General features: G+C 40.5%; 1 protein-coding gene across 4 annotated transcripts in view; it reads left to right on the top strand.

The window, feature by feature from the left end:
* Window positions 1–1,532: 1,532 nt before the first annotated feature.
* The window catches only part of LOC111872575 (syntaxin-binding protein 5), a gene marked incomplete at its 5' end in the record, with an annotated part of 121,891 nt that continues 97,790 nt past the window's right edge, over window positions 1,533–25,633 (top strand). For all 4 annotated transcript variants that reach the window (XM_023866626.2, XM_023866627.2, XM_023866624.2 and 1 more), the window contains 3 exon segments: window positions 1,533–1,596; window positions 20,677–20,884; window positions 23,574–23,649. In XM_023866626.2, coding sequence (XP_023722394.2) covers window positions 1,533–1,596; window positions 20,677–20,884; window positions 23,574–23,649 — 348 coding nt within the window.

Here is a 25,633-nt window from a genome sequence, read left to right as displayed (position 1 = left end):
CGAACGATCGCCAGTGAACACAACCCTAAGTCAGGTCCGTGCATCTCACGGCCAGAGTCCTTCATCATCATCATCTTAGTATTAAATTTCGGTGTGAATTTCTTGTTTCGTCACCCAACTGATACGGCAAGTCCCTCGTGATCTCCCTGAGTTCATAACAGTCCTGCGTAACCTGTATGGATCCTGACGAGCAGCCGTCTGCAGTGTTCTAAATTTCCCACTTCCTTCGCTTTTGTTACTTCCAGGTACTCTGCGGACCACCTTGTTGTCAAATACATCTAACACATGAAGAGTTTGTCTTGTGTGATGTAACGCCGTGTAGTCTGCTGAAGGTGAACTGTCATTGGCAGGAACATATCGCCTCCCATTCCGTTGCACTGAGGCATTATTCTTATTATCAGAGTGCACGTCAATAATGCAACAATATAAAAGACATCAAGAATATGTCACTCACTGAAATGTATTTCAATACTTTATGATGTTAAAATCATTAAAGTTATTAAAAGTGATTATCAAAATTTCTAAAATGTCTCGAGTTCTACATACGTATATATTTTTCTAGTTTACTACATGTTACGGCCCACGTGGGCCATCATCAGGTGATTTTTATTGTTCGCTTGTCCACCGTGCTCCCATTCACGTCAATGTTTAGTTTTGTCTCATGACCAGAATACAGGATGATGGCACTAGTGACACATACACAAGAGAAATACGACACACAAAACTACGATAGCCGCAAAAGAGTGCAACGACGGCATTCTAGTCGTGAGATAGAACTAAACATTGACGTGCATGGGAGCAGAGTGGGCCAGTGAACAGTGCAGTGGTCTCCCCAAAAGCAAAAAGAAAAATCGCCTGATGATTGCCCATGTGAGCCGAAACATGCCGTAAACTAGAAAATATATATATGTAGAACTAGAAACATTTTAGAAACATTGATAATCACTTTTAATATATAAAATACACTTCTAGTGTCCTATTGACATTTTAAAGATTTTCACATCATAAAGTACTGAAGCACATTTTTAGTGAGTGACATATTCTTGATGTATTCTATATTGTTGCATTATTGACGTGTACTTTGATACAAAAGGATATCGGCTCAATCTTCGAAGTCTAAGAAATCGTCGTGAAGCAGGCAGCAAGCAGAGCAGACCGCATGCGGAAAAACAGGAGCATCTAGTCAGGTGGAATTTGCAAGCCAGCCAGTTTACCCTGAAGATGTAGGCGGTATGTTCCTCCGAAATGTCGGTTGGCTTTCACCATACTACACGGCATTATATCCCAGAAGATACAACTCTTCGTCATCTCAAACCCGTCACTTTCCTTTCATTTTCTTCCCGAAATTGCTTAAGTGTTCAATGATTCGTATGAGCTGTGTAAATGCCGAACTAGTCTCTTTACAAATGCCCACTTTGGCTAATAGCTGCAGGAGATAATCTTGGAAAGGGACTGCTACGATTGAGGAGTATTTGTTTCACAGATAGAAGTTTCTTTAGAATGGCGTTTTTACTTGTATTTCTTCATTTCAGATCCAGGAAAACCCACCCGGGACCTGTGGTGCACCTCAGTGACAATCCCCTGGATGCTAGCAAGGTGAGGTGAGCTACTGCTGCAGGAAACGTGACTGTAAATTCATACGAATTTCCGTACTTGTTGATTAGGTCACGTGATGTATTTGCGGTTTCCAAATATAACATCAAACTCATATGTCCTTCCATATACTTGTACCTTTATCTGTTCACATCATGCAGTCGTGATGCAATACGTTATTACTGAAGCGTAAGTACCCTACAGAGGGTCCTTCATGTTGCATATAGGTTCTCGTGATCACAGGACAGGGCGAGCAGGGGAGGACGAAGAAATCAGCAAGGCGGAAATACCCAAACAGAAATAACCAAACCAAATATTAACAAAGAATAAATATATTATATTAATAAAGAAAGAATACAAACATAATGTAAATACCTGTATGAGAATGATTGCAGAGTTCGCTGTTCTAAGATAGAATACTATGTAGAGAAATTAATTTAGACGGTCGAGGATGACCTCGACCGGTGGTCCGAAACGAGAACAACCTACCCCATCGACGGTTGGAAAACCAAGAGCCTAGAGCTCCAGACGTTAGGCCGCTAAGTCGGCTCGGAAGGGGAAGGAGAGAAGGGGACAGTAGAGAAAGTAGAGGGGAGAAGTGCGCACACAGACCACGGACAGGAGCCGACGTCACAGCACTTAGAGGGTCCCCATCTAAGCAGAAATACTTTCCTGAGAATTTCTCCCTTACATATCTTCTTTTATCCTTAAGGAAATGGACTGGAATTGTCTCGACGCGTGTAATTTATTCCCTTCTGATATAAACATGAAGCTTCCTTTCACTATGTTTTTTTTAAATGCAAGTATAGCCATTTTTCTAGACTGTCCACTTGAGAAGATTAGTTTATGATTTTTTTTTTTTTTTCTTCGTAAGTGAAGAGTTGTATATATCCCATCTTGCTAATCAATTTCAGTATGCAGTTTTGGGCTCTCAGAAAACATAACAAACACTTTGTAAGATTTGAGGCTTTCACGGCGGTGACTATGAAGAAAGCAGTCTTTTGGGATTTGGCACCGTGTATATGTGGTGTTAACCGACGTTTCGGAGGAACGTATCGCCTCCATCTTCAGGGTAGAAGAAAAATGTAAGAAATCTGCAAGCGAAGAGACCGTGAGAACCGGTTAACACCACATATACACGGTGCCAAATCCCAAAAGACTGCTTTCTTCATAACAAACACTTATTAGCCTACTTTCGTTATATGGAAAAAAATGGAAGCCGTCGGTTTATGAGATCACTTTGCTGTCTGTATGTTTTCCCCCTAACAACGGCTGAATACCTGAACAAATCCTTATGAAACACTGTATGTATATCATAACACCTGTGCCCATCTCAGTGGCGTGCTTCACAAATCCCGTCATTAAATAGCAACATTGTGGCCTCTAAAATTGCTGAGGCAAAACTTTGAACTCCTGTGCTAATCTTCATGAAACTTTATGTGTATGGCATGCCACATGGCGTACTTCATCAATATCTCCCTCCCCCCACCTCCAATTAGCCTCTTAACTGTTAAGTTAACCGTAATATTAGTTGAATGCCTCAACCTATTATAGTGAAACTTGGTATGCTAACCATGCCATATGAGGCACTTTCAACGGCATTTCTCACAGATACCTCCATTAGGTAGTACCAAGCTAACGGTCGTCCGAATTCTTGCTGATGCAGCCGTAACCTTGGTCTTATCTAAACACTTATTTCGTGAAAATGATACTCGTTACAATTCTTTAATGGATATGCGTATATTTCATATATATTTTGAAGAATTAAGCTATCAGTGTAGGAGCAGAAGAAATATAAATTCACATTCCCAAACCACTAAAATACTGCACATCAGTTAAACATTTATGTGATCGCGTACTGTGTCATACTTGTTGCCGTAGAATTATTGTAATTTGATTTACACAGATGCCACTTAGTCATGTAGAAGGCCATGATACTTTTGGGATAAGCAAGAGCGCAAGGCAGTTTCTTTAAGAAATTTGCTTTTTTATATTAATTATTCTCTCTGGGGACAACACTTCCAGTTTTATTACTACATATACACTTCTTGTTCTGTAGAAACGGATTTTATATCATTGTTTTATTGACTTCATTGCGCGCACATGCTAAATTTATTTCCTGCTTGTATCAGATACTCAGACTGTACGAGTAGTAAAAGGAAAATAGTCGATCCATGCTTCCAAAAACTTTCTGTTTTTACTGTCATGTCGCTCTGAATTTTAGACTGGCTTACGCCTTTAACATTGTGCTGTCTTTCCCATAGTTGTCCTAAGCATGTTTTGTCTCTTAGACTTGTTGCGTAAAATATATTGAGGCAACCTGATACATTCTGTGTAGCATGGAATTTCATATTTGTTCCGTAGCTTTAAATACAATAATAATAATAATAATAATGAAGTCTTTTGAACTATATCCGTCACTCCTCTGTGATAAGACATGAGAATATCCGAATTCATGCGTGATATAGTTCATCTTCAGCCCTCAGGTATGACACCGTGTAGTCTGACAGGTTGGTTACTAGGATTTCAGAGTGTCGTATTCAGTACAGAAAGCCTTCTCTGAAGACAGTCTGCTCCTCCGAAATATTGGTACTCATCTACCAGTCTGCAATGCCACAACCTATAAGACCACAATGTAACATTTCAGCGCTGTAAAAGCCTCGAAACCCACTCATTCTCATCTGTGTCTGTAATGGCCCAAGCCTCCCATTATCACCCCATTGAACTGAATACAATATTTTAATTGTGTGTTAAAATCTATCCTATCATTTCTTTATTGCCAGTGGGGTGGGACTAAGTCCCTTGTACTGCGGCCACTTCTGGCCTATTGTACCAGCCCAGATTATAGGTGAGGGTGATTGTGGAGCAGTTGGTGGAATGAAGATTGGCAGGGGAAACCGAAGTACTCTGAGTAAACCTGCCCCAGCGCCACTTTGTCCACCACAAATCCCACTTGACCAGACCTGGAATCGGGAAGCCAGCGACTAACCGCTTGAGCTATGGCGCGGCCTATCCTTTCATTAGTTCTGATAAGATTTATCTATAGTGACATGTCATCGTCGTCTTCGTCATATAAGGCTTATAATTTGCAACATAAATTTGAAATATTTTTTTGTCTATTTAATTTGTTTTCATTGTGTTGTATATTTTATCTCACTGTTTGCTAAACATCCACTGTTTATGACTTGTTGATATTCGCATGTTGAATTTCAAATAATTGTATTCCTGATATGGTTGTTGTTGTTATTATTATTATTATTATTATGTCTCCGTGTTTTTTGTTTACGTTCATGTTCTTAATTTGTTTGTTCTTATTGTTTTATGTTTTTTTGTTGTTGTTGTTGGTATGTTCCTATTATTATTAGTTTTTTTATTTCGCTCTTTGTATATATTCATTTTGCAGTTACTTAGTTCCATAATATCCACAGAGAGCAATATGCATATATTTCTGTTATTATTCACCAACAGATCTACATGTCCTTGTTTCAGACGTTATTTAAATTAATTTATATGAGGGTCTCATCTGTCGTGATAATTTATGTTCACATCAAGTCTGACGCCCTTCTGCCTTAAGTAACCGTGACTTACCAAGGTTTGAAGGAGTGCACTCCATGGTATTCTAATACATAAAATTCCCAAATGGCGTTCTTTGCAGTTTGAGCTTTCTTGCAACCGGTTTATAAATCGCGTTTTAACAAAACACAAAATTCACGTATCAACAGGAAATGACGCACGTTATCAAATTGCAACATAATTATGAAACGCTCCGTGGGATATGTGGGGGAAGTCAAGTTATGGCCTTGTGTAAAATATGCTTTGTTGTTTGTTAATATTGATCGAAGTCATAATGGTGGAGTAACCCTGTTCGGAGACCTCTCGTATGAAGTTTCTCCGAAAGATGAGTAACAGTTTGTGATATTCATGAAAATATTAATTTATGGCATTATGTAAAATAGGCTTTGCGGATGGTCAGTATGGCTAAAAATTAATTGAGTTAACTATGTTTATTCATGCATCTTTTGTGTAAATTGTCACCAAAATTTGATTAACGGTTTATGATGTACCCGAAGAAATTGATAAATGAAATATTCAGTCTTCTGGGATATAACGCCGTCTATTCAGTCGAAAGTTAACCGACATATCAAAGGGAACATGCTCCTTGCATCTTCAGGGTGAGAAAGCAGCGTGAGGCAAGCAGCAAAGATGGAGACTACATGTTCGTCTCGAAACGTCGATTGACTTTCGACGGACTAAACGCTGTCATATTCCAGAAGATGGAAGTCGTCATAATCACCGACTGAGAAACTCAGATTATAAAGCTATTTCTGTAACAGGCCTTGGAGACCCATAGGTTTGTGAGAGGTCGAGGCTCCCACATTTTCTAGATAATCGGTTCACAGATGGCCGTGAAATTGTCTGCCTTACGGGCCGTCTGCCCTTTACCCCCAGGAAGATTCCTCCTGTTACTCATTTCTGTTAAAGGCTGAGTCGGCCCCAGGATCATAGTGCAACTTGAAGGATTAGGTAAATTGAAAAAAATCTAATGACCTCATCAGAAATCGAACCCGCCACCTTCCGTCTTATAGCAGAGTGCCTCAACCAACTACGCTATCGCGTATTCCCACCTCGGATCATACATAATTCGTTTATGGTCTTATATAAATTGGGCTTTGTTATGAGTGAATGTGGCTGAAAGTCAGCAATCCGGACAGCTTTTAATGAAAGTCTGTAATGTAAATTTTTAAGAAAAATATTTATTCAGTGGTGTAGACGCTGATATTAGATCACAGATAACCGGACAGACATTACTTCCACAGAAGGCTTTCGCTTTTCCATTTCGTACTTTATAAAAGCACCTTATAATATTAGGTGAAATAAGTCTTACTTTTGTTTCATAAAGAACGCGTTAAAGACTCAAGACCGAGTCTAGACCGAACCGCTGCAACATACCGACAGCATCAACTCAGGGAGCAGCCCGCACATATACCATCATAAGCATAACCTGATAAGCATAACATACTGAATAATGAGCATAAGCTCCGTACGACGTTACTAAGGTCATGACTACACGACCTACCCCACGTGAGAAGGTTCCGATACGCGGGCGCCCCACGCATTAGTCGCTTCCTCCGTCATAAAACCAGGTCAACACGTAGCGGTCACACAGTTTTAACATACAACATTTCTGTTCCATTTTTGTACAAGTTTAACTTTCGGGTTTTAATCTTTAGTTTCTAATTTAATCTTTATATCATTTATTTTAATTTTACATTTTATTATCTAAGCATTTTAAATTTTGACCAGGACTCATTTTTATGATTTTATGCATTTAAATAATTTCAAGACACAATAAGGATCTTTATTTGAAGAATTAGATGAAAATTAATTGCAATTCAAGAGCTGAAACTGGAGCATTTTACGCCTGACGATCCGATATAAGGGTTGAAACATGTTGCGTCTGTAAAGACAAAATAAAAACAAATGTTGATACAGTAATGTCTTCTTTGTTTTAAATACAGAATATTGTTGTGTAGACTGCATACCTTATATACTTTTATATATCTTATTTATAACACACAACAGGATGCACACTAATAAGATGATCTGTAATATTAATCACACGAACTTATTGGTACATCCTGAGCTACACTCTAAGCCACTGCCCGTTGTATCACTGCGGAGTGTTCTCGTATGTAAGTAAGTAAAAGTAAAGCTATCCCTGTACCAGGCCGTGAAGGCCCATAGGGTTGTGAGACGTTGAGGGTCCCACATTATCTAGACCAGTGATGAGCAAACTTTTTTAGGAGGGGGCCAAAGAAAAAAGAAAAAAACTTTAGGCGGGCCAGTATAAGCTATTAAAAACAATAATGGTATATTTTACAAAATTCTTGTAATAGTAACCCCTGTTAATGATTGAAAGATTATGAAGAAGAATGTGATGAATGAAACTGTGACTGCATTTCCAAAATTTTCTCATAATCTGGTTCGAACTGGGATGCACTGATTCTCAGAAGTGAAGTTAAATGCTCATCTGTCAGTCTGTTTCTAATACAACTCTTTCGAAGTTTCATTGTAGAAAACACCTGTTCACATATATAGGATGAAGCAAACATAGCAGTGACTTTCTGGGCATGAGATATCAGATTTGGGAAACTGGATTTCGACAAGGACTTGTAGAACTTTAATTTTGGGACATTGAGAAACAACTGTTTGAGTTGAGTGTTACATTGCAACTCAATTAATTCAAGTTGCAAGTCCGTTTTCACTGTTTCACAGTCTACATTAAAAGGCATACTGAAAACATCCAAGTCTTTTTCAATGGCACTGAAGTCTTGAAATCTTCGTTCAAATTCACCACGGAGTCTTCTCAGGCTATCCTCGTAGCTCCTAAGCTTGTCCTTCATCACTGGGGCTATTGAATTTAACCTCGGGAAGTGAGACAAGTCATTCTTAGCTAGCTGATCTGCAAACAGAACAAGTTGTAGTTTAAAACTTCTGATATGGCCCCAGATATCATCAATAAATTGATTTTTTCCTTGCATCTTGACATTCAACTTGTTCAGGTGGCAGAGAAGATCTGTGAAAAATGCAAAGTCCGAAAGCCATGCAGTATCTTCCAGCATTTCACATTCTACAGACCACTGTTTCTCTTGGAAGAATGACACTATTTCGTCTTTCAGCTGCCAAACTCGCTCGAAGACGCGTCCCGCGCTAAGCCACCTTACTTTCGAGTAGTACAGTAAATCAGAGTATTCAGATTGCATGGAGTCAAGAAACTCTCGAAATTGTCTGTGAGTAAGCCCTCGAGATCGAATGGCATTAACAAGCTTCACAACGACATCAAGCACAGGTTTCATATCCAAGGCAGATTTACACAGGGCGTCTTGATGTATGACGCAATGCAGAAATACAACATTGTTCTCGGGATATTCTTGATTAAAGATCCCAACAAATCCAGATTTTGTCCCTGTCATACTTTGTGCTCCATCTGTCGTAATACTGCATATGCTAGTTATAGGTACTTTCAAAGTTGAAAGGCCTTCCAGAAATTCATGAAAAATATCTGACCCTGTTGTAGTTCCCTTTAACGACCGCATGCATGCTAATTCCTCTGTAATAGAGAAGTTTTCGTCAACACCTCTTATAAATAATAGCAACTGTGCAGTATCATTTATATCAGTGCTTTCATCCATAGTAATGGAGCAGAATTTAAATTGACCAATCCTTGATTCCAACTGTGATAATATGTTTTTATCTATGACTTCGATTCTAGAAGTCACTGTTTTTCGAGATAAGCTTACAGTTTCAAAATCCTTTGTCTTGTCAGGACATAAAATATCACAAACTTTGAGCATGCAGTGTTTAACAAACTCCCCATCAGAGAGAGCTTTGTTACTTTTAGCAATACTGTATGCTACAACATAACCTGCATGTGTAGCTGCTTTCTGAGAACTATTTACTTTCTTAAAAATACTTTGCTGACCTGACAGTTTTTTACGTAGGTCTTCTGCTTTTTGTTTCCTTTCATCTTCGGTCATGGCTCCATAATTAGCATTCTTATGCTTAGAGATGAAGTGCCGGGAAATGTTGTATTCTTTGTAGACTGCTATGGTTTCATTGCAGATAAGACACAGTGGTTTATCCTTAAAAGCTGTGAAAAAGTACTTCCAAGTCCATTCATCTTTGAAAACACGGCACTCTGAATCAACTTTACGTTTTTTAGTTGACATCTTAGGGCTGAAATGTTTCACGAATGTGCACAGTAAAACTAGCAAACACCTACAACAATAGTGCGACCGGGTCTGAATAAAAGAATGTGGTGTTAGTAGCCAGCTGCAGTGGATGTAATGTGGAGGGGGTACAGCGAGGAGGCTCCGTTGCCAGTTTTACTCTTCGCTACAAAAATGCCAGCAGCCAGTGCCTCACTCTCAAATGTTAACATAGCATTCCAATACCATAGTGGATAAGTAAATAAATTAATCTGTGGTCACTAGGCTAAACATAAAAGGGAGGAAAGAAGAAGAAAATAATCCAGAATTATTTATTTTCCTTAATTCTTCTTCTTTTCATTCGTCAGATTAGGAATCATTTCGCGGGTCGGATAGAACCTATCATGGGGCCGCGTCTGGCCCGCGGGCCATAGTTTGCCCACCACTGATCTAGACAATCGGCTCAAAGATGGCGGTAAGGTTGTCAGCCTTACGCGCCGGCCGCCCTTTACTCCCCAGGAAAATTATTTAATTAATTCCTGGTACTCATTTCAGTTAGAGGCTGAGTAAACCCCAGGGCCTAATGCGGCTGGAAGGATTAGGTCAACTGAAAAAATCCAGTGACCTCATCGGGATTTGAACCCGGCTTGTAGCGTAGCACCTAAACCACTACGCTAAGCAGCAGAATTCATAATTCTTCTCAAGAGTTCCACTCTCATCTGTGCTTTGGTCTTGTAGACCCAACACAAAGAAATGAATTGGGGTTAAGTCCGGAGATCTTGGCGGCCAAAGTACTGGGCCAGCAGAATCAATCCACCGATTACCGCAATGCCGATTCAAGTAAGTCGTAACCTGAATGTCGACCCTGGAAACTGCTTCCAACGGTCCCGTGAGAATTATCAGCGGACCACATGTGGAAGTATCACGTATTGTTAATTGTGCTGGAAGACATCTTGAGCCATGTCTCCTGAGGCAAGTACTCCATTAGACCGTGCCATAGCTCAGGCGGTCAGTGCCGGCTTCTCACCGCCGCAGCCCGTGTTCCATCCGAGGTCAGGTCATGTGGGATTTGTTGTAGAAAAAGTGGCACTGGGGCGGGGTTTCTTTGAATTGTTCGGGCTCCCCTGCCAATCGTCATTGCACAAAATGCTCCATACTCGTCTGTCATCCGGAGCTGGTACAATAGGCCAGTTAGTGGCCGACGTACCAAGTGCACTCAGTCTCACACCACCAAAAGAAATACAAAAAATCCCCTTGCATTGCAAGTGTCAGTTTGTTAATCAGAATGTGCAGGTACAGTTATTTGCAAAAGTTAAACGCTGTTCCGAAACGAGAGGCCAGTCAAGATAACACCGAACGTTCACTGAATGACGACACTGGAAACTGCTTCCAACGGTCCCGTGAGGATTAGCAGCGGACCACACGTGGAAATATCACGTATTGTTAATTCCATCTCGACTGGATTCTGCTTCATGGCTGAACGCGAAGTGATGAAGAAGCCAGCGATGTACAAGCATCTACTGTCAAAATTGAACACGAATATCACAATTAGATTGGTGAAGAGTCTGCGCGCGTTGTGTAGTTCTCCATACTGGCGATGCGGTTTCACAGAGTCCAACAGACGCGGCTGGTCCAGTCTACGCTCTTCCCGTCATGCTGCATGTTAACAGCTGCCCCGCTTTCCCACTACCTTCATCTGTGGCGTGTGTCGCCAGGACTGATCAGGATTGGGCTCTTCGGAATAGGTCGCCAGCTGCCACCCTGCTGATACCGTAAAGGAGTCGATACATATAACGGATATCAGCGTAACCAGTGAGAAAGAGCCGTGTTTCATTCTGCGGAAAAATAACACGAAGGCAATAGGATTTTCACCATTCACAACGCAGTGTTACGTTTGACTCAGCATGGCTCAGAAACCAGCGAGGCGAGAAATAGCTGAGTTTTCGTATAAAAAAAACTGTGATTTTAGTCCAAAAGCGAACTATGCCGACCGAGCGACCGCCGCTTGTCGGCGAAGTTTAGTGCCAACTTTTGCGGACAGAGGGTGTCGCGTGGTCAGCGCAACGAATCCCCATGGCCGTTAATTTCGGTTTCTAGACCAGAGCCGCTATTACCTTGAAATAGCTCCTTAGTTATCATCACGAGGCTGAGTTGCCCCCGTTCCAGACCCACTACTTCTCAGAAAAAAATCTGGTAGCACCGGGAATCGAATCTGGACCTCTGAATCTGCACCCAGGAGCTCTGACCACAGACGGCTTGAAATTGAACGAAAACTGTCATCTGTGTTGCAGTCTGTCCAATTTCATGAAGTAGGCTCTTACTGTTTGCACGTCTTAAAACATCTGTACCTCCTGAACTGTTGGAAGTGTTACCCATGTTTAAGTGACGTTTCTTGCACGACATTACGCCTGAAATGTGGCGGACCAGTTGTCAACTTTGCTATACAAAATTCGCAAAATAGCTCACACTTTATTAAATAAGTGAAGTGATGTTAAGTTGCCCTTGTACTTAATTAAGCAGCACGCCATGAAGGCATATTGGGGAGTGGATGTATAGATCCAAATTTTCTTGATCTCGGCACTAGCTAGAGGTGAGTGGTCAGCTTCATGCCCAGGCCACTTTACCCCCGAGAAAGAGGCCCCGGTACCCATTGGATAGGAGGCTTGGTGGGCCCCAGAACCGGTCTGAAGGACGTGGAGGACAGAAAATTCTTGACCCTACCGGGACTCGAACTCCGACCCCTCGATCGTGCAGCCCGTAGCCAGACGCTATACCGACTGCGCTATCCTGTCTTCATAATTAGTCGTGGCATCGTGCCTGTGCAACTCTCCCTCATTGAGGTACTAGATCCTCAAAATGCACGCATCTTTTGTTTAGACTTTTTATTTTGTAGAAAGTAAAACAACGGATTCTGGCACACGTGGGAGAGAAGAGTGTGTTCTGTATTCATTTGGCTAAGAACCAGTGACTGGCTCGTGTGAGCGCGGCAGTGACCCTTCGGAATCCTTAAAATGTAAGCAATATATGTTCAGGCACAGTGTTTCACAGCTTGTTTTCGCCCTCAACTAGCGGCTGCGCACGACCGTGTAAACAGGCGTGAGCCAGGGCCGAATAATATTGCCCCCCATTCCCTTTGCTATACTTAAGGAAAGAGAGGGAAATCTTTGTTATTATTTAAATGTTCATATTTTAAGAGATTGTTTTTATATTACAAAGTACCACTTTTTTAAGACAAACTGTAGACACGTTGTTACATGTACACACATTGCTAGGCAACCAGTTGGTAAACAAGTTCCCACGAAGACAGATTCTTGGTAAACAGTCCGTTGCTAGGCCACGCAACAATAGGACGAATGTTTATAGCTCGTTGACTGGCAAGATAGCTATCACGTAGCTTGTTTTCAATGTGGGACAGTGAAGGTCGTTGCAGTCAACAAATATCGTCATAAGCTCCAGATTGGGCTCGACACCATGACTGACCGACTGACAGTCGCAATGTGACTTTGACTTTGAGTACAGCATAGTAGAGAAACCCGTGTGGAGGCGGTGTCGAATACCTCTACCGTGAACCCTGCGAGTCGTAGGAGGCGATGAAGAGGGAAGACTCAGATCTGAGTAGGTAAAATATGGTCGCGAGTACCAAGTGACTGAGACCCGAGAAAGACAGCGCTGGCAAGGGCCAGCAGCATATTCATATGACAGACCCTTCTCGTCAGAGAGGTCGCCACACAAGGACAAGACCATAGCTGTCCAAACAGTAATAAAAATCTGGCCATGAGTCCCAAATGGTGCTCGACACCACGACTCACTGACTGACTGACTGTCAGTCGCAATGTGGCTTTGACTTTGTTGCAGTTAGTCATAGCTGAGAAGCCGTGAGTCAAGGACACGAAGGTAAAAAGTAAAGCTATCCCTGTAACAGACCTTGGAGGTCCATAGTGTTGTGAGACTTTGAGGGTCCCATAATATCTAGACAATCGGCTCATAGATGGCAGTAAGATTGTCAGCCTTACGTGCCAAGGACAAGAAGCAGTCACGGAAAAGAGTCCCAGAGGGTTCAGCAGTTGGGAGTACAAGGACGAGAATGGAGCGTGAATTGTGAAGATTAGTTGAGTACAGATTAGGACAGAGGAGTACAGCGTGATTGAAGACGAAATAACAAAAAAACTTCATAATGATTTGAAGCGCTAGTTTCTGTGTTGAGATCCGTTGCCAGGAGACGACTAGTGAAGACGAAGAATCCTAGTGCGTGTGCAACGCTGAACTGTGATAGTGATAGAGTGATAGAGCTGTAATAAGTGTGATTAAGAGAACTTGTAACCAAGGTGCTAATAAATCCAATCATCCGAACCGAACCCCGTTGTTTTCGTCACGCGTACCACCCTACACGTGACAGTATTTTATGCTGACAAGAATATTTTTATGAAAGGAGTCGTTCCTACTTGTGACTTTCGCCTTAGCTCCTCGCTCCTGTTGGTAGGAATGTAATGAATGCTCTCTTGGGATGGGATTCTGACCCTGCTAGGCTTCTCCGTGCCTCCTAACGCACATGCGTCGATCAGGCGGACAGACCGACACTTCTATACTGTAGGTTCTTCAGCAGGGACAGTTACGAACCTAAAGGTGCCCTGTTTCAGACGCTTACCGGGCTAGAATGATACGATCCTCACATTTCTTCTTCAGGCTCTATGATAATCGTGGTAGAAAGTAAAGCTATCCCTGTTACAGGCCGTGAAGGCCCATAGGGTTGTGAGACGTTGAGGGTCCCACATTATCTAGACAATCGGGTCAAAGATGGCGGTAAGGTTGTCAGCCTTACGTGCAGGCCGCGCTTCACTCCCCAGGAAAATCATTAAATTAATTCCTGGTACTCATTTATGTTAGAGGCTGAGTCGACCCAGGGCCTTAGTGCGGCTGGAAGGATTAGGTCAATTGAAAAAAAATCAGTGACCTCATCCCGATGATAATCGTGGTAACAGATATAAACATGGCACTGAGACACGTCAATATTGGCTTCAAATTCAGTTTGGCAAACCCACATCCACTTACTTTTATGTGAGGTAGCTGTTTAGTACAAGCACTAAAATTATATTATTATCTAATTATGTAATATCACCTTTGAAATTACTGCAGACTACGTGTCTGGCATTTACACGGGGTTTCTAATACAGGGTCACTACAAAATAAATAGACACATTCAACGTTTTATAGGAACCAAAGTACCGTATTATAGTTACAGCCAAAATACTTGCATGTTTTTTAGTATATGTCTAAGTTTGTATGACTAAATTGCAAATGTTCTATGTATGAGCCCTTTGTCACAAGACAGATACAGATATCAGTACGATAAAGCAGTTCGCTGCAAGCACACGGGAGCAACAGCTGTTGTAATGCGTTGCTTTAAATAGTTTACGCTTACAGGAAGTGGAGGAACAAAAACTCTGTCTTTGATATATCCCCACAAGAAAAAATCAAAAGGCGTTAAATCCGGACATCTTGGCGGCCAACGTGTCAGTGCCATGGTCTGGTCTGTTGAACGTGTTTGGAACGGATTGGCTTATCGTATTGATATCTGTCGTGTGACAAAAGGCTCACACCTAGAATATTTGTTACTTACTGATGGAGCCGAGCCCTTCCTGAGAAGCCACCAATTCTGCAACTACTCAAGAACTTCCCAGCATTTTATGGAACCCGAAGGTTCATTACCTTGTGCACAAGAGCCCTCCACTGGTCTCCATCCTTGAGCCAGATCAATCCATTCCATACCATCCCATCCTAGCTCTAGGATTCATTTTAATATTGTCCACTTACCTGCGCCTTGGTCTTCCCAGTGGTCTCTTTCCTTCTGGCTTTCTCACCGATATCCTATATGCATTCCTTGTCTCCCCCATTCGTGCTTCATGCCTTGCCCACCTTATCCTCCTTGACTTGATCATTCTAATTATACTTGGAGAAGAGTACAAGTTATGAAGCTCCTCATTATGCATTTTTCTCCAACCTCCTGTCACTTCATTTCTCTTCGGTCCAAATATTCTCTTCAGCACCCTGTTCTCAAACACCCGCAGCCTATGTTGTTCCCTTAATGTCATAGACCAAGTTCCACACCCATACAGAACCATAGGCAAAATTATAGTTTCGTATATTCTAATTTTTATGTTTTTGGACAGCAGACGAGAAGACAAAAGGTTCTGGACTTAATGGTAGAAAGCATTACCCGAGTTCAATCGGCTCTTAATTTCCTCCTGAATCAGGTTTCGATTTGTTATCGTCGTTCCCAAATATCTGAATTGTGCCACATTTTCAAAACATCTTTTCCCTATCCTTATGTCATGATTTTGCTTTGCATTCTGGTGACGAGACAGCAACATATACTTAGTTTTCTCTGTGCTTACTTCTAGACCAACCTCCTTACTGGCGTCAATTACAATTTGTGTTTTTTTCTTTATGCTACCTCTATTATTACCCAGTAGATTCACATAATCGGCATAGACCAACAGCTGATGTGTCCCATTTAATTTCAGTCCCACCTGGTTTCCCTGGACCTTCCTAATTGCATATTCTAAAGCAAAGTTGAAAAGGAGTGGCGATAAAGCATCTCCTTGTTTTAGAACATTCTGTATATGAAATTTATCAGACAAATGTTTACTTATACGGACTTTACTATACGTTTCGTTTAAACACATTTTAATCAAACGTCTATTTATTCACAGTCCGTCAGTAATGCAACAATTGTTTATTCACCATTTAACATTTAACACAACATGTTTCAGCCATAGATGGTCATTTTCGGGTGTTTCAATGCGTCCAACTGTTACACTGCTCTGATGTGCGCTGAAACCGCGCATTGCAGTCCACTAAAAATAACATAAATAATTACTTAAAATCCATTAGAATTTTCTATTAAAATTATTTTTCTTGAAATCCAATTCCACCTCATAAGGGGTGTCGTCCACTTGTTTAGAGCTGTGTGTTTATTCCAGAAGGTTCGTTTCTGCAGCTTGTTCTTCTATTTGTTAGCCCGTTGTTTTGTTACGTCTGCAATCTGCAATATGACTCTTGCTTGTGTGTTGTTCTCTCTAGCAGCGTGTGGTGCTGTCTTCACTTTCTGGAATAAACACATAACTCTAAACAAGTGGATGACGCCCCTTATGAGGTGGAATTGGATTTTACGAAAAATAATTTTAATAGAAAATTCTAATGGATTTTAAGTAATTATTTATGTTATTTTTAAGTGAACTGCAACGCCCAGTTTAGCGCAAAACAGAGCAGTGTAACAGTTGGACGTGTTAAACACCTGAAGATGGGCATCTATGGCCGAAAAATGTCGTGTTAAGTGTTAAATGGTTAATAAAAAAAGTTGAATAATTGAAGGACTGTGAATACATAGACGTTTGGTTAAAGATTTGCAACAGGATGCTGAAATACAGAATCACATTTTAATCAGCCTAACTAGTTTCATGGGTATCCCAAACTCTATCAGAATATCGTACAATACTTCCCTCCAAACTGAATCCTAGGTTTGCTTGAAGTCTATGAATACCTGATGTACTGTCTAATCGTACTCCCATTTTTTCTCCAGTATCTGACGACTGAAAACGATCTGATCTGTAGTTGATCTGTTACGTCAAAATCCACACTGATGGTACCCAATAAAGTCATCCATATAGGGACTTAACTTTGAGAGAAGAATATTGAATAAAATTATGTATGAAGTTGATAGCAGTTATTTTTTTTTTCGCTTGGTGCTACAGCCCCAGTGGGCCTAGGCCTACCTCCATGAACTCCGTTCACTTCGGGTTTTCTCGATCTTACACATATGGTAGGACTCCTTGGGTGAGTGATCAGCTCGTCGCAAGGCCTCTACCTGTGGACAAACACAGAAAAACGCACACAAACATCCATGCCTTGAGTGGGATTTGAACCCACGATCCCGGCTTCCGAGCGAGCGAAGACAGTGCATGCCTTAGACCACTCGGCTACCGTGACTGGCTGATAGCAGTTATATCCCCTGATAATTACTACAGTCAGTTTTATGAACCTTCTTGTGAAGTGGTATAATAATAGACTCCTTCCACTGATCAGATAATTTTTCCTTATGCCAAATAGAAGTAATTAGCTTATGGATCTTAGAACGTAATATTTCGCCTCCTGCTTGAATAAGTTTTGCTGGAATTTGATCATTACCTGGCGATTTATACCATTTTAATCTTGAAATATCACTTTCAACCTCAAAAGGGCTAGGATCAGGTACTAATGGCTCAGCTATATGGATTTCTGTCTGCCTAACAGCACTGACCCTATGTACATTCAATAACTGAAAGTAGTTCTCCCACCTATTCAAAATGTGGTGGGAATCTGCAAGCAGATCACCATTCTCATTCCTCACTAAGTTACTTCTAGGTTGGTAACCCCTCTTAAAGTCATTTATTCCTCTATACATGTCTCTAATATTCTTGTTCTTACTGTTCATTGCAAGCTCATCAATTTTGTCTTTCAGATATTCTCTCTTTTTATTCCTGAAATGCCGGCAGTTTTCTCGTCTTACATTGTTCAGATTATCCCCATTTATTTCGCATGGATCCTGTATCCATTGCAGTTTGGCTTGTTTTCTTTGGTCTGATAATTTTGAGCATCCTTCATCAAACCAAGGCTTATTCTTTTTCAGTTCACAATAACCTAGACTCTCCTTGGCAGAAATTTTAATATTCTCTCTAATAGTTTCCCAAGCTTTATTAACATCGACCTCAGTGTCTAAGTTTTCCAAAACCGGGAACCTATTTGAGATTTCAACACAATACTGCTCTTTACCCACTTACTTACTTTCTTATGGCCTTGTCACTTCATGCCTCTTCGGTCCAAATATTTTCCTCAACACCCTGTTCCCAAACACCCTCAGTCTGTGTTCCTCCCTTAATGTCAGAGGCCAAGTTTCACATCCATACCGAACCACAGGCAAAATTTTAGCTTTGTATATTCTAATTTTTATGTTACCTCATTTAATTTCTTGAGATTGAACCTCTCCATATGAACTCTGTGTGTTGTTTGTTTGCTCCTTGCCAGTCTTTTCCTAACCTTTGCCACCGTCAGGTAGTGGTCAGCATCACAATCTGCTGCCCTGAATGATCAGACATCAAGTATACTTGAATGCCGTCTCCTGTCTATCACAATATGGTCTATTTGATTGTGTATCTTCCCATCAGGAGATGTCCAAGAAAATTTATGGATGTTACGATGCGGGAACATTGTACTTTTAACAGTAAGATTTTCGATGTGCCAAAGTTTACTACTCTAACTCCATTATCATTACTGATTTCATGCAAACTCTCATTCTCAATCATTGGTTTGAAAATGTCCTCCCTCCCTACTTTGGCATTGAAATCTCCTAACAAAATTTTCATAGTGCATTTCGGGAATTTATCAAATAAATGTTCTACTTATTCATAAAACCTGTCCTTTATGTCATCAATTTTATCTTCAATTGGGGCGTGGACGTTTATAACGATGATATCACACCAGCGACATTTTTGTATTATATATGATATCCTATCACTAACGATCTCTACCCTCTTAACTGCTGATACGATTCTCTTATGTACGAAAAAACCTGTGCCTAATTCATGATTTTCATTCCCTTTCCATAGAAAGATGTATATTCGCCTTTTGGTTTGATTGTAACATAATCAAACAAACTTAAATCCGTATACTAAAAAACAATGTATGTGTTTTGGCTATATCAGTAATACTTTACTTTCTATAGAATATTGAAAGTGTCTATTTCATTTATAGTAACCCTGTAAACTTTCAGCCTTATTCATATTACGTGCTTGTCACTGTCGCAGTGATCACACAGTCTTACTTAGTCGCGCACAAATAAAAAAGATATCAACACGTGCTTTTCTCAAGCTGTGAAACGGAAACATTCAACACTTGCAGCAGAATGGAGGAGTCATGTATTTGAACAAGGGGGTGGAGCTGCGAATAAGTCCGGAAATGTAGAGGCCAGCATCCGACGGCCCCACTTGAAAAGTAATGCGCTTCCAAGATGATTGCAGGATAACCGCCGAGCGCCATAAACAAGTTGAAAGGAACTTCCTTGGACAAATGAACTGAGGCAAGGCCCTCCATGGACTTCTAACAACCCGAGCGACACATCTGCAGAATTTTAAGAACAGTGTTATACTATACCGAATGTAAACAAATTATAAATCCTTTAAGGTAACATTTTCAGTACTTCTATGCTTTAAATGTACGTGGTGTCCTCCTGCTCCAGCCCGTATGGATGGCCGCCCCTACCTGCAACGCATGAAAATTTGTCAAATACACATGATGGCATGTCGCAGAATTTCACCTCACGAACACGGAGTATTAAACTATACATGAAGGTATAAAGGGTGGGCCTTCTCGGCCCTTGCACCGTGACCTACAGTGATCTATTGTGCTTAAACTGTACATGACCATACCTATGTGTCTCGCTTATAAATCCTTGCCTTGTAGGAATGCAGGCATATGGAAAGTGAACAGCCCATGCTGAATAAAACTGTAGATGATGAATGTGTGTGCCCATCTACACATATCTGTGGCATATCTGATACCCAGTGGTGGCACACTGATTGCAGAACACTGATGTAGCTGAACAACTTTTATTTTCCCAAGGAGATCTCCACTCCATGTTATTTGTTAGTAAAACAACAACCTGGGCATCTTATGATGTTTTGTAAGATTTGAGATTCTAACAGTGAAGACTGTCTTGTCTACACAGGTTTTTGGAGGAACGTACTGCCTCCATCTTCGGGGTTAAAGGTAAGCCGAGAAAGTAAGCCGTGCGTGGATCTTGCTTGTATAGCTTTCCTGTTGAACCTGAAGGTAAGGGCAGTACTTCCATCCAAAATGTAGGTAATATTCTACCAGAGTACATAGCATCCTGGATGGTGGTATTGTTCATGAAATTTTTTTGTTTAACTTTTTGTTTGATGACGGTAACAAACGAGCCATTATAACTACGTATATGAAATTTAGTATGGAGATAAAACATGAACACGTACATTCTCTGCAAAATTTTTTCATACACTAAATGTTACAAACATATGCTACTGTGCAAATTTTGATGTTCTGTGTCTAAAACATGACGTACTTAGAATCGGTACCAGTGGAAATTATGCATGAAAATGGATCATTAAATTATATAGTTACATTCACTTATATTTCTTGCTAGTCACAAGTTTAAAGCATTTGAAGAATAGTAAGCATTGTAACGTTCTTCCCAGAGCCTCTAGAGTTAGGCAACTTGCACTGAAAATGAAATACTAGCGTAGAAATTTCTCATGCTGTCAAGTGTTAATATTGAGTTAAATTTTACTCTTATTCCTGCATTTAGTTGCTGATTGGGTATGAGACCGGTCAGATAGTCTTATGGGACCTCAGAACGAGAACCGCGGAAATGCGTTGCCAGTCAGCAGAACCTCTGAGGTCCATCTCATGGCATCATGAAGGAAAACAATTTATGTGCAGTCATACAGATGGATCACTCACCACGTGGACAGTCAGGCAGGCTCCTAAGCCCATCAATGTCTCACAGCCTCACGGTAAGCAAGCATGTTTGGTGATTTTCTGTCATGTCAGCCCAAGTTTGGCCTGCAGCACTTGTTCACTTGTGTCTGCTGTTCTTCAGAACATTGAAATTGGCATCTTCTGGATGTATGTATGTATAAGAAATAGCATTACTTGAACCATGCATACCAGTATATCCCCAGTTATCGACCAGTATGAGGCAAACACAAGTATTTTATTTCTGTCTACCTGACATGTACCTGTACTTGCCTAAAGTCCATAGGTACTCAAGATGGTATCCAGTGCTGAAATCCTAAAATTGGGTGTCCACTTCTAGACACTTATAATCAAGGTGAATATCCAATGATGATTCTATGCATCCTTCCTAAAGATGGATATCCACTCACACTTCAAGACATTCATCCTGAATACAGATATCCAGTCGAGGTAGTTCATTCGGTATAGCGTTGGACTATGGGCTGAATTCTCTCTTCTCCACAGTTTTCAGACCGGGTATAAAGCGGTCGGGTCTTGAAGCTGACCACTCACCTCAATCTGGTGTCTAGGTCAAGAATTTTAGAGCTGTACCTCCACTCCCACATAGAGCTTCATGGCATAATGCTTAATTAATTAATTAAGCACAGGGACAACTTACTTTTACATACAAATCTAGCCACTCATTCTGTGGACTGAAAGTCTGAAAATATATTGTCATGTGTAGAGTGGTACGCATGACGAAAATGACGGCGTCTAGTTTGGATGATTGGATTTATTACCACCTTGGTTACAAGTTCTCTTACTCACATTTAAATACGGCGCTGTTTGTGCTCTCTACATTTTGCAATTCACCATTACACATGCATTAGGAATCTTAGCCTTCATTAGTCGTCTCCTGGTAATGGAATTAAGACAGTCTCACCGTGACTAAATCTAAACACACACCAAGTCTTCACAGGCCGACTTCTTATTCTTCTTCTATGATGAATCTTCCTTGGCTGTCTTCCACTGAGAACTCAGAACTGACTGACTGCATTCACGTCCTTTATAAGCATTCTGCACATTGCACTCTGCACTAGTCTCTCAGTCTAGGCTAAGTCTAAGTCTAAGTCAAAGTTAAATTACAACTGGCAGTTTACTGCCAATCAGTTCGTTTTGGCATCAGGCCCCTTGAGGCCCATGACCAGGGATTTTTTTTTCCAACTGAACTCTTGCAGTAATAGTCCTTATGTAACATCCTCCCTGACGAGAAGATGGATTTATCTGTTATGAATATGCCTGGCTTTTTGTCAAAGGTATATTTCATACATATAACATGTTATTAAAAATTCTTTCTTTTGCACTACATGCAAGTCCTCTGTCAGTACATGCTTTACAGAGCAGATCATGCCTATTCAGTTATTCAGTATTAGAAAGGGTGGGTTTCCCCATGCACCGCGACTGGTAGTCTGTTCTACGTCCCCCTTTAATTTCTACTGTCACCATGCCCTACTGGTACTGGTGCTCGCTATCCCCCCCTTTCTGCCAGCGAGGGCCCTCTTCTGGCAGTGGTACCCGATAACTTCCCCATTTACCAGAGGCATTGGAAACTACTTGGGCAGGAAACTTTTTGCCTAATTTTGCTCAGAGGTCTCCTAGAGACATGCGGATCTTTTACATGCCGTAAGTCTACGACACGGAACCCATGGCTTAAAGTCCCTCCTGGAGGACTTGTTCCCTGAATTTTTCCACCCTTAAAAATTCCACGACCTCCGCTGGGTTTGAACCCGCGTACCTTGAATCATGAGGTGGGAACGTTACCCCTAGACTACGGAGGCTGCTAGATCATGCCTAACTTACATATCTTATTGTAACAGATACTCATTATATAGCCTCTGTATGGACCACACACAGAAAACCCAGTTCTGTCATGTGTTTACAATTTCATTGCTTAGTAATGGAAACACTTTGCCTATAATTGGCCAAGAATTTGCCTTTTCAGGAAGGTGTTTATCTAGATGTTCCTTAGCAACAGATATACATATTACAATATATTTACAATTCATGACCACACAGTGATGATAGTACTCGTACATTTAGATGCTTACTTTGAAAATGGTTATCCATAGACAAGCATGGATAGTCATTCTGATTTCAATGTGATATGTATTGTACACTCATGATTGTTCAACCACCCAGTTGACGGATATCCCTAGTTATTTTATATACTCTTTCTAAAATGGGTATCCAAGAATGATTCCAGACACTCATGTGGAATACACCCACTGATGAATTTAAATGTGCAGCCAAAGCATAGATATCCACTGATGATTCTGCACTCCAGACACTCGTTCTGAGAATAGATACCTGCTGATGAGTCTAGAGCCTAGATACTTATTCTAAGGATAGATACCTACTGATACCCTTAGATACTCATTATAATATTGGATATCCATGAACATTTATGGACACTGACCTTGTAGGTGGCAGCAGCAGTTCTTGCATCAACTCTGTATACAGTGAAACAAGTGATGCTTCTGAAAGCCTAGAAACAAAGGCTGCATATAATACAAATTGTTTAAAATGATTTAAAATCCCAAAGTTAACACTGTTGGCATTGTCTTGCAGATCATGATAAATGTTTTTACATTTTATTATACAGTGACAGACATTTACACTGTATGACTTTTATATTGTTCATATAGTTTGTGTTATCTTAATATTTATCTGCTGAATTCTGTATTGTAGCCAAAACAAATAAAGATGGTAAAGCAGAGGCATGCAAACCTATTCAGAAAGTGGAGTGGAAGTCTTCTAAAACAGGGTATGTTCATTTTCATTCCATTTATATTCATGATTTGAAGGTGGTTTGAGGTTAACCTACACTTCATTTCTTTCTCAAAGATATGGTCACCAGAAAAATAAAATTATTTTATGGACAGTTGATGGCAACACTGCATATTCTGCCTGGCAAGTGGCCACATGCCCCACATCTGAACATTAGAAATAATGTAGATAGCATCAGATGTTGCCCCTCTTGCTGTAGAACAGTGCTTTATCATAAAATTCCCTGTGAAAGAGAAAGTGAAACCAGCAGAAATTCTTTGTTGATTAAATGCACACTATGGAGAGGGGACCCTTTCATGTGACTGTGATTGGTGCAGTAAGTTTTCTGAATGCCATAAATAAAGTTCGGACCTGCTGCATGCTCATTCTCAGCTAACAATTGTATGTGATGTGATCATTTGCTGCGTGAAAACAGGCGAATTCCAGTGAGTGGCATGACATTCAACAAATAATTATCTACAGACACTTGCCTATTCAAGAAAGAGCATGCCTGGTGGGTCCCAAAGATGTCAACACTCAACTAGAATGTTCAGCATGTTGCTGTGCCTGCTAAACATGTGCTGGGAAACACTTTCCTAAAGCAAATAGTACTGTAGTAACCTGTGACAAGACGTAGATGCACAATTTAACTCCAGAGTTCAAGTGGTCCAGCATGGAGTGGCATCACACGGGATCTCCATTACCCAACAAAACGAAGATAAGCTGTGAGCTGACAACACCATGACAAATGTGTTTTGGGATTCGGAAGAAATGGGATCATGTTGATTTTTTTTTGGACGTGGTTTAACAATTAATACACAGTATTACACAAGCTTGCTTCACAGTGATGTATACCACGTGATTCTGAAGAAAAGACGTGGGAGACTGACAATGAAGATCATCCTAATGCATGACAACATTTGTCAATATGTGGCAAGTGTGACAATGGTGACATTAACAACAATGAGCCCTGATTAGCTGGAAGTGATTTTAATTTGTTTGGACTATATATCTAGGAGGGTATAAATTTCAAATGGATAATGAACTCAGATACTGTGTCCTGAACTGACTACACGGTGAGGATCAAACACTTCATACTACTGACATCAGTAACTTCCCAGGACAATGGAAGAAATGTGTCAGCCTAAAGAGAGAATATCTTGAAAGGGCGAGAGTTTTACTTTTATGACAAGTATGTTCTTTTTGTAAAAGATAAGTTCAGGTCAACCTTAAACTGCCCTCATGTAAGCTTTAATTGATTTTGCATGTTTCAGCATACACATTATTAGAATTTTAAAAGCTTTGAACAAGCAGCAAGGCTAAACATGGCTAAGATAACCTCATTGTAGGAAACAAATTTATCTATCAGTCAGTTATTAATAGTTAGATTTCCTATGAACTGTAAGTGTTTTATAGCAAGTGAATGACATTTGTTGAGAAAAGACTGAACGAAGAATGGAGTCTTCTAAGATGAAGCACCGTATAGTTCAGAGAGAGCCTGGCATTTTGGGGGAACATGCCACCTCCATCTTCAGGCTCAAAAGTGAACCAGGCAACAAGAAAAAGTTTGCACTAACTTCGCCGGCAAATGGTGGTCGCTCGGTCGGTATAGTTCGCTTGTGGGCTAAAGGCAACGGAGTTTGTTTATTACATGAGAGTTCCAAGTACTTGGATGCTGGATGGCTGGGAGTTTACCGTCCTTCTTCCTTCGTTTAATCATGTTTTATGGAAATGAGATGACTCATTAATATTTCAAAGCATAGACAATCCAGAATTATCTCANTAAAACAGTGGATGAGTATAATAAGGCAACAAAAGCTAAACTATAAATTACATGCAATAGCTAAAATAAATTACCTAAGTATCTTTGTTCTATTATTAAGCTAATTCTTGTAAAAATATTCTTGAAGGGAATAAAAAGCTTTGCACAACAGGTAATCCTTTAATTGACGCTTAAAAACCTTGGATCTCTTGAATACTTC

Source organism: Cryptotermes secundus, unplaced genomic scaffold, assembly GCF_002891405.2.
Source record: "Cryptotermes secundus unplaced genomic scaffold, Csec_1.0 scaffold1093, whole genome shotgun sequence".
Classification (NCBI taxonomy): Eukaryota; Metazoa; Arthropoda; class Insecta; order Blattodea; family Kalotermitidae; genus Cryptotermes; species Cryptotermes secundus.
This window is presented reverse-complemented; position numbering and strand designations above follow the sequence as displayed.